The following is a 12,285-nucleotide window of genomic DNA, read 5'->3' as shown; positions in this document are numbered from 1 at the left end:
CAGACAAATCAATTAGCTGTTGCCAAAATTGACCAGGGCTTGCTTCCTGGCCAGTGTCTGGTGTTAATTTCCATCTCTATCAATATTCATAGACTGGGACTTCAAGGCTGTTTTACACAGGCCTCACAGAGCATTTAGATGACTTGATGAGCACTTCAGCTAAAAGTAACCGACAGTGGTAATAAGTCTGTCACATCATGGGTTGAAGAGCAGAATATGTTTCAAACTCTCAGGAGTTGACAAAAAAACTCTAAGACCTGACGTCAAACAGCTTCACACAGAAGACACATAGCATCGCTGACAAACACAGAAACCCACATCTCTGTTACGCGCACACATCTGGGCAGGCACAAAACAACCAAACGAGGCACGAATACAAACACTGACAAAAGAAAGACAAAGAGACTCACGTGGGCTGTTTGGTGAAAAGGAGTCGGAGCGCTGCTTTGAGCTTGGCGGTGCTTGGAAAAACATCGTCTCTTGCCACGTCCGACATGTCACTTATCAGCAGGACGCAGTTTCCCAGTGACTCCTCAGTGCTGGTGTAACCCTGCCACACACACAGAAGCACAAACACACACACAATTCTCAGACTGCCTTGGCAGACAATGGAGCGAACAATGGGGAATTCCAGCTAAGCAACAACAACAGTAAATAAAATATGCATCGCTTTGATTACGGGTGGTTTCATTTCATCTCTTGTTGACACGGCGGGCCCATCTCTGAATGGCCTCCTTGAATTAAATCACACTTGACAGCCTAGTCAAAATCTCATGTATATTCATGAAGAATTTCCAGGCTTTCTGTTGCCTGAAACTGAACAATTAATAAAGCTTGTGGTTTTTTTTCCTCCACAAAAAGGAAACAATATAGCACAGAATATGTAAATGAGAGAATAACTAAATTTTTCTCACTGGCAGCTCAATATGCAGTCTTTTGTGGTCGAAAGCCGCTAAAATTGCACTTTTGATCATAGTTGTTTTGATTGCGGAGAACATAGACCACTTCCCGCCGCTCCATAAATGTAATGTAATAAGTTCGAAACGTGATGCGGCTTCATGAGCTCTGCAGTACAAATACAACACAGCCTTTGCACACAGAGAGCACACCACCTGTAATATGGGCATGACCGGGTAAAGTGCCTCATTGAATCTGTCCCAGGTTGATGCTGTCATCATCAATCGTCCCTTGAACAGGAACAGCAGAATATCCTTGGCAGCGACGTTCACCTATAGATCACAGGTAAACTGCTGAGTTCACAAAGGCACCGCTGATAAAACATTTACAAGCAAGTACCGTGAGTGACAGACTTTTAAACATATCAATCACATGACACGTGAGAACACTGGCAGTTCAGCATGACGTCTGCACCTGACGACTACATCAATTATCAGTTAATCTGCCGATTATTTTCACAATTAAATGTTTAGCCTACAACATCACATTTTCCCAGAACCCAAAGTGGCACCAATTTGTAATTTTTCAAGCCAATCAACAGTCCAGACTGCTCTTTGAAAATATCATAAATGACAAACACAAGTAGCAAGTCCTTAAAATGAAAGGTGCATTGTGTAAGATTTTACTTATTAGCAGTTAGCGGTTACTCTAGTGATATACTGCCCCCTACTCGCTTTAAGTATGAATTTGACAAGTGGTCAATTCTTACATATTGTGCCTTTAAAAGCTGGAACCAGCAAATGTTTGACATTTTTGCTTGAAAAATGACTAAATCACTTAATCGCTTATCAAAAAGGCTGACGACTATCCTTTTTCTAATCATTGCAGCTCTATCTTAAAGTAATGCACAACAGCTTCACAAACACACACAATAAACAAGAATCCTTTACTTTGTGTATTAATTAGATTTATTTCTTCCACTCCAGATTTAAACTAACAAATCAAAAAAGTGGCCAGAATGACCTTGCTCCAGAGTAGAGCTCCAACGATTAATCGATGAATCAATTAATTGATTTGTTGTCAACTATTAAATGAATTGCAGACAAAAAAAAATATCTGAGGATGTCATCTTGGGCTTTGGTAAACACTAATTGTCATTTTTCAGTATTTACTGACATTTTATAGACCAAATAACTAATCGATTTATCTAGAAAACAATCCACAGATTAATCGACAATCACAATTATCATAGTTGCAGCCCTACTCCAAATCTTTAAATTGGTTCTTATATAGCGCTGGAACTAACAATTACATTTATTAGCAGTTAATATGCTGGGGGGGTTTTTCACGATACTTTCAAACTAATTGTTTAGTCCAAAGTTTGTAAAAAATGTCTTCACATTGCTTTTTCTGTCCGACCAGCAGCCCAAGGCCAAAAGACTTCTCAATTACTCTCATATCTGACAAAGAAAAGCAGAAAATGTTGACATTTAAGAGGCTGGAACACGTAAACAATTTATCATGTAAATAATAGCAAATGTATTTCCATTGATAGACTGATTAATCACGTAATCGTTGCAGCTCTATTCTAATATGAATACCAGATGCACGCCGGCCTACCTTTTCTGCAGAATCCTGGAGTCCAAAAGCGCTGATTTCATAGAGCACCCTGTGGTGGAGAAGGAAGTTGACTCCACCGCAGGCTCCTGGTTCCAGTCGTGACACATTCTGGATGCCAAGGCAGTCCTAGGGGTGTATGTAATCACACCGAAGCACATCATAAATTATCGCTATCCTCTCACTTGTGCTCGCATACAAGAGCTCCAATTCACTTTAAATGTAGCCATGTACTCTAGACGGTGGTTAGTAAAAAATGAAGAGGGAGACTGATTTCAAATGTCAAGTGGGTTTTTAACAGCAACCTGTCAAAGATCCTTGATTCATCCATCTTCAACCTACTTATTTACATATGAGTGCCCCACCAAACACAGCCACGTTATGGCTTCAGCAGCCATAATTTTACCCACACATTCGCATTTAAACACAGAGCATCTAGAAGGTGGTTTGCTCTGACCTTGACCAGGTTTAAAGAGTGTTCATATGTTTCCGTCCTGACAGGCAGTAAGGGATGGGACAGCAGCTTGAGGAGAAGTTTCTGGCTCTCTGTTTGGAGGAGGGGGCTGGGCTGATCAAACTTCCACCTGGTAAGCCGAAAAGGGATTTAAACTAGCATCAAAATACTTAATCTTTAAATGCAGTAAAATACGTGACTTTACATTGAGATAAACTGTGAATTTAGCTTACAGGTAGGAAGAGATGTTAACACATTCCCTGACAATGGGTAAGTGTTGGTGAAACGGGAGGCCCTCTATTGCTTGGTCTGCCAGCTCCAGTAGATCCAACCAGTTCTTTTCTCCCTTGATGAAGAAATAAATCAATGAATAAACTCAAGAAATGATGTAGGGAGACACGGACATATCAGAAAACATCAGTATTGGCACATATTCACTTTGTTGACTGCTATTGGCTTATCAACAAATGAGATAACATTCAACATGTTTATCTGGAGTGTCACATTAATTTCACCAACAGTTTGCCGGATTACACATGCGCTGAAATAATATTTTCATTGAGTACATAGTTGTAAAGCAGGTTTCAAAAAGGAATATTTTCCATGTGAGAGAAGGTCACATTTAAGGTTGCATTTGTGTGATTTGCACTCTTTCTATGATAGTGTAACGCATGGTTGAATGACTTTAGAACAATTCAGTTAAAGGTGCACTGTGCATTTTGGAAAAACAAATTCAAACTCAGATGAGTTAGTAATGAGGTATTAATACATACTCAGAAATATGTATCAGAAATTATATTCCTTTTCCATAAGTGGATAAACAAGCTGTTTCTTAGAGGAAAATAAGGTCCCCAGAACACTGTTTGAAGCTAGAAAGGGTCCGCCACATATAAACAGCAAATCAGTATGACATTAAGTTGTCCTTTAAAGACAGTTTGTTTATTAATTTTTTTCAGTCATTCAAATCAATCAATGAAGATATACATACATCTATATGTGTTTGTAAAAACACTGCCCTCTCAGTATAGACAGCAGAGTTACTATTGGCTGTATTTATGTGACATGCAGCTTATACCTCAGCATGTGCTTCCTTGAGGAAGTTGCAAGTGGATTCCGTCCAGAGGACAGCGCGAGTCACCCTCCTGTAGAGATCATGGCTGTCTAAGTTCACTTGCTCCAAGTAGGCCACTGCTGTCTCTTGCATGCTGGGTAATAAACCTCCAAATGACGTGTCCAAGCACAGGTGGAAAATAGCTGTTGCTGTACTTTCTGGGAGATTGTCACTGGCCTGTGTGAGGTAAGGAAGGCTTCATTTTCAACTATTTTTGTATCTGAAATAGTCGCAGAAAACTGTTAAGAAAGCACACACACACCTTCTCAGGAGGGAGGATGGCCTGTAGGAGTTTAATAGTGAATATGGCAGAGCCTATGTAAGCCATTCTGTGATGAACCTGAGAGCTGCGGGGAATGTCTGCTGAACAGCTCTCGTGGTAGCTCAGGATATCCCCCAGTTGTTCCATGCAGCCTTGCAGCTTCTCCTTCTAAAATACACACAGACAGAAATATAGACAAAAGCACACATGCCACACAAACACAGTAAGGCAAGTGCATGCACACACACGCACACACACAGACGCACAGCTACTGGCTGGGAGCCAAGAGAAAAATTGTTCGTTCCAGGGGTTAGGAATTGAATGTAATCAGATTTCAGGGTTATTTTGGGACGAGATACAGATCCACCCTATCTCAGTATGAATAAATTGGAACAATCTATTCTCAGCCACTTTGTTCTGGGAGTGGAAATTGAACAATAGAAGACGTACACCAGCAGGGGGCAGTAGATGCCCTATGCATTGCCGTGGCTGGCATGAACAGTTCGGCCGTTCCCAAAGGAAAAACCTAGAGGTCTGGCACACAAAAGCTGCTCTCCACATAAAGATGACAAAACAGTTCTCAGGCTGCAAGGCTCTGGGCATGTATTAAACAGCAGAGGGCCACTGGGGCCTCGGCTTGACAAGTGTATAAGTCCCCCTACATAGCAACATACCCTTTAAACAGTCAGGAGGATAACAAATGATTCTGCCTGGTAAAAAACACACTGGTTTAACTCAATACACATAATAAATTAAGACATTCACTAACACAACAATTCTGTGCTTGGGTAAACCCAGGGGTGCAGACGAGAGGTGCGCACGTATGTGTGAGAAGCTCTTTGTAAGCAGCAGAAAGCCTCTGTAACCTTACACAATTCATTCAGCTCAATCACATGCCTACAGTTCTCCTTGACAGTTGAGTACCGTATGCCTGTGTGTCTGTGGCAAATTGTCTGGTGGCCAACCCAGTTCCCCCCGTTTCTCAGTGAAGTGTATCCATTCATCTACATAAGAGGCTGTCATGAGTTGTGTTCTGACTTGCCAGCTCCATCCCCACCAGGCTGCGATCGTCCCAGACCAGCTCACAAACGCCGTCCCCGAGCAGGAGGACGGCGTCGCACAGCAGCTCCAGAGCGCGATGGAACACGTGCGAACTCTCTGAGAAAGAGGAGAGGAAGAGGAGAGCAGCGCGAGCGCGAGGGGAGATTATTTTTGACGAGATCAAATGATAGAATACAGTCAAAGTAGCGAAACAGGTGAGAGGATGTTGGAAATCTCTGATCTTCACTCGAGCAAAAAACAGACGGTGGCACTCAATTAACATAATTCTAAAATATCTTTTCTCCTACTTCCCTTCCCTTAACGAGACTACAGTCACTCCTACCTGTCTTAAGCAGTGGTATGGCATGGTCCATGGTGGCAACAGTGAACTGAGCCAAAGTGAGCTGTTGTAACTGCAGCTCCAGGACATCTTCTAAACCCACGTCAGGAAGTGCCAAATGGGTCACATCTGCGGGCGACTGGGGCGTCTGCCTTGGGGCCTGGACTGCTGCTCCACCTCTGTGCGAGCTGCCACTGCATGGATCAGACAAAGAGAGGAAGGCAACTGTAAATTCATGATCTGTGCATGGACCTCTCAAATTCGGGGAGTGACGTGTGAGCTGTATAGGGAAGCATCCCAAAAATATCACGGGAATCACAAACTGATCGCAGACCAGCCGCTAGAGGGCTCCTGCTGCAATTCCTAAGTAGAAAAATCCTCCACAGTCTTTCTCACATCGTTCTCTCTTCATGTTCGGGTTGCTGGCGTCACTCGCAATGTTGTTAACAGCAAAGCCACAAAAAAATCCTACTGTGCATACATTTCTTAAAAAGTGTGGGACTCTCTTGCTACATGTAAGGTCTGATGAACAGAATTGACAACAATGCTCAACCTCAAACACTGGAGACAATCAACACTAAGACAGCAGCATTTAAGTCTAAGAAGAGGAACAGGAGCCAAACTGAGAGAAGACCTGCTCTCATATGCAAAAGAAGACCATAGACAGCCGGAACTGATAAAGAGATGCAGTTTCTTTTATCTATGATCTCATTCAGCCTTTGTTTAAAATGCACAGTTACACAAGAATGCACACACCTGTTGGAAGCTGCATCTCCGTCTTGGCCGTCTCCCCGGGCTCTCTGGCCCGTGCGTCCAATCACAGAGGGCCGAGGAGAGCACTCTGCGCCCGGGGATGAGGCCTGGGAGCGTTGGGTCCGCACCTCCTGAGAGTGGGAGAAGGACGAGTTCTGGGAAACTGGATCTGCACAACCATGAAAAAAATCACACTAGCACATTAGTTGCACACAGGGCCTTTTATGATACAGCAAAGAGAACATTAAGTTGGTGGTAAGATATTAATCAGGATGATTAGAATTTGAAAACATTTTAAACGTGTAGGTTTTCTTTAAAACTACACTTTAAAATAGCTGAGATTGTTTTTTTTAGGTCTATTCAAGCTGGGCGGTATAAGGTCTTTACTAATATTTGGTTTTGGTAAACTTTTAAAAGAGATATAGGATGAGACAATACCGCTTATATTGATACAGTTTCATGTTGCACTATGTAAGATGTTTCCTTCTACGCCTCACTCACTCATTCATTCACAAGTTCTCCTGCAATACTGAGGGAGACCACAGGCACAATTCTATTGTAATCAAACTGTTAATTAGCCTACAGAGTGACATAGACCTGTATGTTGCAAGTGCTATGCCAGAATTGGTCCGTTCAATGAATGAAATTACCGCAGTAGAGACCTTTGAGCCATCTGTTTGTGTGAGGTGAGGGTTTGTGTGCTTGTTTGTGCGTGAGCTGAATCAATAGTGCATTGCTAGACTTCTTGGTAGTCTATAGTGTGAAAGTGAGACAGTGCCTGGATGCAGGCAACAGATGTGTTGATAAAATTTCCGCACAGTGACAAAGTCGCTCTCTCTCTCTGTGTGTTCATACTACGTACGGCAAACTAAGATTTTTGTCTTTTGTCTGTTTGAATAAAAATGCTTGTGACATCTAAAATGTGGCTTTGACTTGCAACAAAACAAAAAAATGTTTAAAAATACATTGCCTATATGACCAAGATATGAATTTTTGGTCCATGTTGTCGAGCCATAAGGTCTTTACTTGCAAAATGTAGACCAAGATTAAATATATGTGATATGCTTGAGGAATTTGGTCCTGTGAGGTATTTACTTCAAATTACCTCATTTCTATCAGACAATAACCACATTTATTTAAAAATGTACTTTATAATGAAGCAACACATTTATACGTGTAGAATAAGCATGCAGAAGCTATTACTCACCAACCGAAATCCCTTCTATAAACGCTCAACAACACCTGTAAAAGATCTGCGCATCAGCATAACCCATAAGGTGCGCTACCTTGCTTTGTAGAGTAGAAGCTTGGATCTTGATGAAACCGCAGTCTCCTTCTCAGCCCCACGCAAAGCTGCCGCAGGCAGGAGACAGCCTGCAAGTGGAGGTAGCTCCCTTCACCTTTACCCGAACCAAGCCTCAACAGGGACAGGAGGCTCTGAAAACATGAGGGGATGTGAGAGCAGTGTTGTTTCTGTGCAGCTGAGTTATGGAGCTGTTTTCTAAAGACCTAAGCAACAACCAGCAATATCCAATTAGGATATTAATGTAATTGGGCAAATATATTGATCTCTGTTCTGTTGGCAAACAGACAAAACAGAGCAGAAAGACTGTGTAAAAACAGGACCTACACTCAGACAGTGACTGAAAAGTTGTAATACTAAATAAAAATGGCAAGAGGAATTGAATTATTGAAGCAGCAATTTGTTCCAAGTTCAGATTCCCTGCCCTCTGTAGCTAATGATGTCATGTCTTTAAAACCAAGTCTTTTAATTAAGCTTAATAGCTTTAGTGACTCAAATGAGGGCCGAGCAAAGCCACAAGAACAAAAGTACTTTGCCATTTAGATTCCTTTTGGATGATGAGACAGATGCTGGGTGACAGAATGCTAATACTGCCTTGAGACCAATGCAATGTAATGCAGCACTTTATTAACAACATAGCAATGTTCAGTCACAGGGGCTCATCAGGGCAGAATAATGTCTCCTCCAACACTCTCTGTCTGTCTACGCCAATGAAATAAAGAGCTCGGATAACAGACGCACTTTGTTGCAGACATGATACGGGTAGAGATACGTAAGAAAGTGCAGTCCACTTTTGCAAGACTTTGACCAATTTTACAGAATCTCTGAGAATCACAGAAGAGATTCTAAGTGAAAAACCACTCCACAGAGGACTTTCAACCCCTGTGAGTGGTACATCATGACCGAACTACATCCTCACAGCACTAGGCCTGCTCAAGCAAAGTAAGCCTCCAGAGGCCTCCTCCAAGATCAGGGACACTGATTTATAAATTGCTGTTTTGTTCAAGGACACTATTTGACAGGTTATTATTTTGACAGTTGCTGGAGTGACCATCCCATAAATTCCATTATGAGTTGGTCACACTAGCCTCTCAGAACAATTCATGTCATCTAACTGACGTGAACAAACAAGAATACTAAATATTATGAACGGCAGTTGGCGGAGAACGAGCCGAAAAGAAACAAGCCCAGAAGCTCTTCAATGACATCTTTTATTCAGTCTCTTAGGACACATGTACTGAATCAAGAGATATTTTGGGGTCAAGTCGCAATTTTTATATGGTCAGGAATGTGAATATGTTCCATCAAATGCAGGCTCTTGTTTTGAACATTGAGTCTGAAAAGTAAATATCATGTCATTAACAGCCATTTTCAATGCACTTCTTCAAGGTGTGGAAATACGGTGTAAAGCGTACTACAGGCTGTTGTTAATGACATATGGGTGGGCCCAGACATACCAAACCGACATCTAAGAAATAGCCATAAGAAACCCTGCAATACATACTTGAGCAGACCACAAAAACTACAGCCGACGACCGACTAGCTCATACATTCTGCGCATGCATGAGAGGAAACAACCCCACACTACAAGATGGCGGGATTCTGTAACCGTCATTCAGAACAGCAAACCGAAGGACTCAGGACTGCGGATATAAAAACTGTTGTTATGATAAAGCAGCGTTTGCTTTTTCAGACACCAACATTGCCATATGTCTGATAAAAAGTTGCAAATGGCACTAGTGAAGAGGCGGGGGCGAAAATGAGAAAAAATGGATAAAAACCCAGATACTACAGTGACAGGCTCAATGGTTTTCCCTTCCTTTTTACGTTCCTAGGGCCATAGCTGCTCACTGTCAACCCTGACAGCTGACCATCACCCTGGTGTGTCAGGACCTTTGTAGTTAAAGCTAAAACATTTAGAATAAATCCATGATTTTCCTGTATATGCTTAGAAATTGCAGTTATTATTTCGGAAATGCTCTGTTACCAGCATGGGATTATGGATTGATTATATAATGATACCTTTACAATACTGGGCCTTTGCAGGAAGATCTCAGCGGGAAAGTCTTGCATAATGACATCACACAGAAGTTCACACGTGGTCCGCACCAAGTTGGGGTTGCTGCTCCTAAGAGAACTGGTTTGAATGAAAGCAGACGTGTTTGTTACCCAGTAATCACTGTTTTTCCTGGTTAACTTGTATATCAAATAATTATTTCTTTATTTTATGCTGCACTTTAATTAGGCACTTATTAGCCTGATACATGCGTCGTCTCTCACCTCTCATTGGATGAAAGTATGTGTCTGTCTGTGTTTGTCAAAGTCAGCCACGGAAACACGGAAAACTTCAGACATCTCACAGACTCATGCACTGCACAACACAAGAGGGATAATAAAACATGTGAAGCAAGTCATTTGCAGAAAAAAAGATGCACATCAAGTACTCATAAATACTGCTACCTGCTATCTTCTGAGGTGGTGTGTCTCTATGGCTTGGCATGCTTTTGTGGAAATAGCCCATATTGGGAAAATGCTCTTCGGGTGGAACAACTGCAGGTGCTACGGCACAAACACCACATTTGTTGAAATATAACTTTGCATACAGTAAGAATTTATTCAAACAAAGCACTACCCTCTCCAGCCTCCCTCCTGTACAACGTTACGAACATTCAGCAGTTTGCACAAGACAGAATGCAAACAAACAATTATTTGGCTTTAACTCGCAACACCTGTTGGAGCTGTAGTGCGCTGAACATGCGAGTAGACCGGCGCATGACTAGGGAGTAGCTCAGGTAGCTGGAACAGCTGGTCCAGGGTTCCATCGATGACAGCTCGCAGTCTGGGTTCCACATTAGGAGACAGTTGGGTGAGAAAGTCCACCGCCCCAACGTCTCTTAGCATCTGGGCTGCACTCGGATGCTTGGATGACAAGATAAATCGTCACGAAATGAATAATCTCAAGTTCAGTTTGTGATGTTGGGTGTAGCACTGTAAAAGTAAATCCATACAAAGTGAGTGCGAGGTGAAAGAAACTGAAGACTGCCTCATTAAACTTTAACATATATTGGCGAAGGCAAATATCGATCCTACTTCAATTTACTGGTTAAAGTGTGGTAAATCTTATTAAAGAAAGGAGGTGAAAAACATTCCAAGCTTATCCTTCTGACAGATCCTCTTCAACCACTGTAATCGAGGCGACTTATCCAGCAATGCATCAACAATCTCGTTATGTATCTACCTTTGACAAAGTTGAGAGCAACCCGAGGACCTCTTCCTGCATCGGCACCTCGGGGAAATTGAACCACTCCAGGAGATGCACAAACAGCATCTTTTCTTGAACAATGTCAGAGACGGAAATCAGGGAATGGTCCAGCTTGCATATGATGCTCTTCAAAGCACGAACTCTTATCTCCACCAAAGAGTGGCCTGAGGGTTTGTTTTCACAGAAAAAGACCGTGTTAAGTTGAGGAAAGATACAGCAAAGTTAGCGATGTGTTGTTTGTTTTTAGCCAGTCAGCAGCTAGCTTAGTTAGCTAACGCCAGATGGAAGTTTGGACTGAAGTTTTACTGAGTTAACCTAGCTAACATTAACGCTGACATCAATTCCATCTCTACGTAACAACGGCGGAGTACCGTTACACCTGCATAAGTCCGACTAGAGATGGTTTCTATTGCTAGCTAATGTTAGCATCCAAGCGGCTAATACAAGGCAAGTTGCAGAGTTTTGTTTGGTTCAGGTGAAGTCAGCCTCCTGCACCACATCTGCTGGGCTAAAAAGTTAGCCTACCTATTTTCTTTATGAGCGGTGATAACTCCATGTTCAATGTGTTGCTTCTCTCGTCATAAAAAACAAGCTAAAAGGCTTCATCAACGGTCGAAGCTTGTCAGTTGAGTGAGCGGCTGTCTGTCAGTGTCATGTCAACAGCGTCTGCCCCGGGTTTGTTTTCAACGACCGCGCCAGCGTCACTCCACTTCCTGTGGAGGACCAGGGTGCGTTCACGGGATGTGGGTGCATCGGATAAACTTAGACTCTGGAAGGTTAAAGGTGCACTATGTAGTTTTGGGGATGAATCACAAAGATCCCCATTGATTTATGTTTTTATGCCTAAACAACCTAAAGAAACAACCCGTCTTCATTTTCATGCCTGATTAAACAAACACAATTTACTTACCTTGTTCATATTTGGCGGACCCTGCCATCTTTCTGGCTTCAAACAGACCTTGTTTTCCTCTGAGAACAGCTTGTTTATTCAGTTAAAGAAAACTAAATATTTCTGAGTTTGTATTATTACTTCTATAATATTGTAAACATTTAAATTATGTTTGAATTTCTTCTCCAAATCTACATTAGTGCCCCTTTAATGATGTACTTCCACAAAACATTCACAGAGTGCAAATACAATAATGTTAGTACCTAAAGGAAAATACTAATAATTCATCACATTAATACAAGTGAAGCATTTTTTATAGAAAATCTGCTAATGAGAAAAAAAATCAACATGCAGTA

At 41.9% G+C, this 12,285-nt stretch overlaps 1 protein-coding gene across 1 annotated transcript in view; it reads right to left on the bottom strand.

The window, feature by feature from the left end:
* Positions 1-11,734, bottom strand: part of rttn (rotatin) — a 37,235-nt gene extending 25,501 nt beyond the window's left edge. Inside the window, exons 1-17 of the mRNA XM_030398496.1 lie at positions 11,566-11,734; positions 11,017-11,204; positions 10,508-10,697; positions 10,239-10,337; positions 10,059-10,149; positions 9,801-9,915; positions 7,762-7,912; positions 6,479-6,644; positions 5,726-5,916; positions 5,384-5,499; positions 4,342-4,509; positions 4,044-4,256; positions 3,202-3,314; positions 2,972-3,098; positions 2,518-2,643; positions 1,113-1,229; positions 411-550 (exon numbers count right to left, since the gene is read on the bottom strand). Coding sequence (XP_030254356.1) covers positions 411-550; positions 1,113-1,229; positions 2,518-2,643; positions 2,972-3,098; positions 3,202-3,314; positions 4,044-4,256; positions 4,342-4,509; positions 5,384-5,499; positions 5,726-5,916; positions 6,479-6,644; positions 7,762-7,912; positions 9,801-9,915; positions 10,059-10,149; positions 10,239-10,337; positions 10,508-10,697; positions 11,017-11,204; positions 11,566-11,596 — 2,342 coding nt within the window. The 5' untranslated portion in view covers positions 11,597-11,734. The remainder of the gene's footprint in view (positions 1-410; positions 551-1,112; positions 1,230-2,517; positions 2,644-2,971; positions 3,099-3,201; positions 3,315-4,043; positions 4,257-4,341; positions 4,510-5,383; positions 5,500-5,725; positions 5,917-6,478; positions 6,645-7,761; positions 7,913-9,800; positions 9,916-10,058; positions 10,150-10,238; positions 10,338-10,507; positions 10,698-11,016; positions 11,205-11,565) is intronic.
* Positions 11,735-12,285: the final 551 nt, after the last annotated feature.

This window comes from Sparus aurata, chromosome 19 (genome assembly GCF_900880675.1).
Source record: "Sparus aurata chromosome 19, fSpaAur1.1, whole genome shotgun sequence".
In the NCBI taxonomy this organism is placed as follows: Eukaryota; Metazoa; Chordata; class Actinopteri; order Spariformes; family Sparidae; genus Sparus; species Sparus aurata.
The sequence above is the reverse complement of the archived record's forward strand: the minus strand, read 5'-3'. Positions and strand labels throughout refer to the sequence as shown.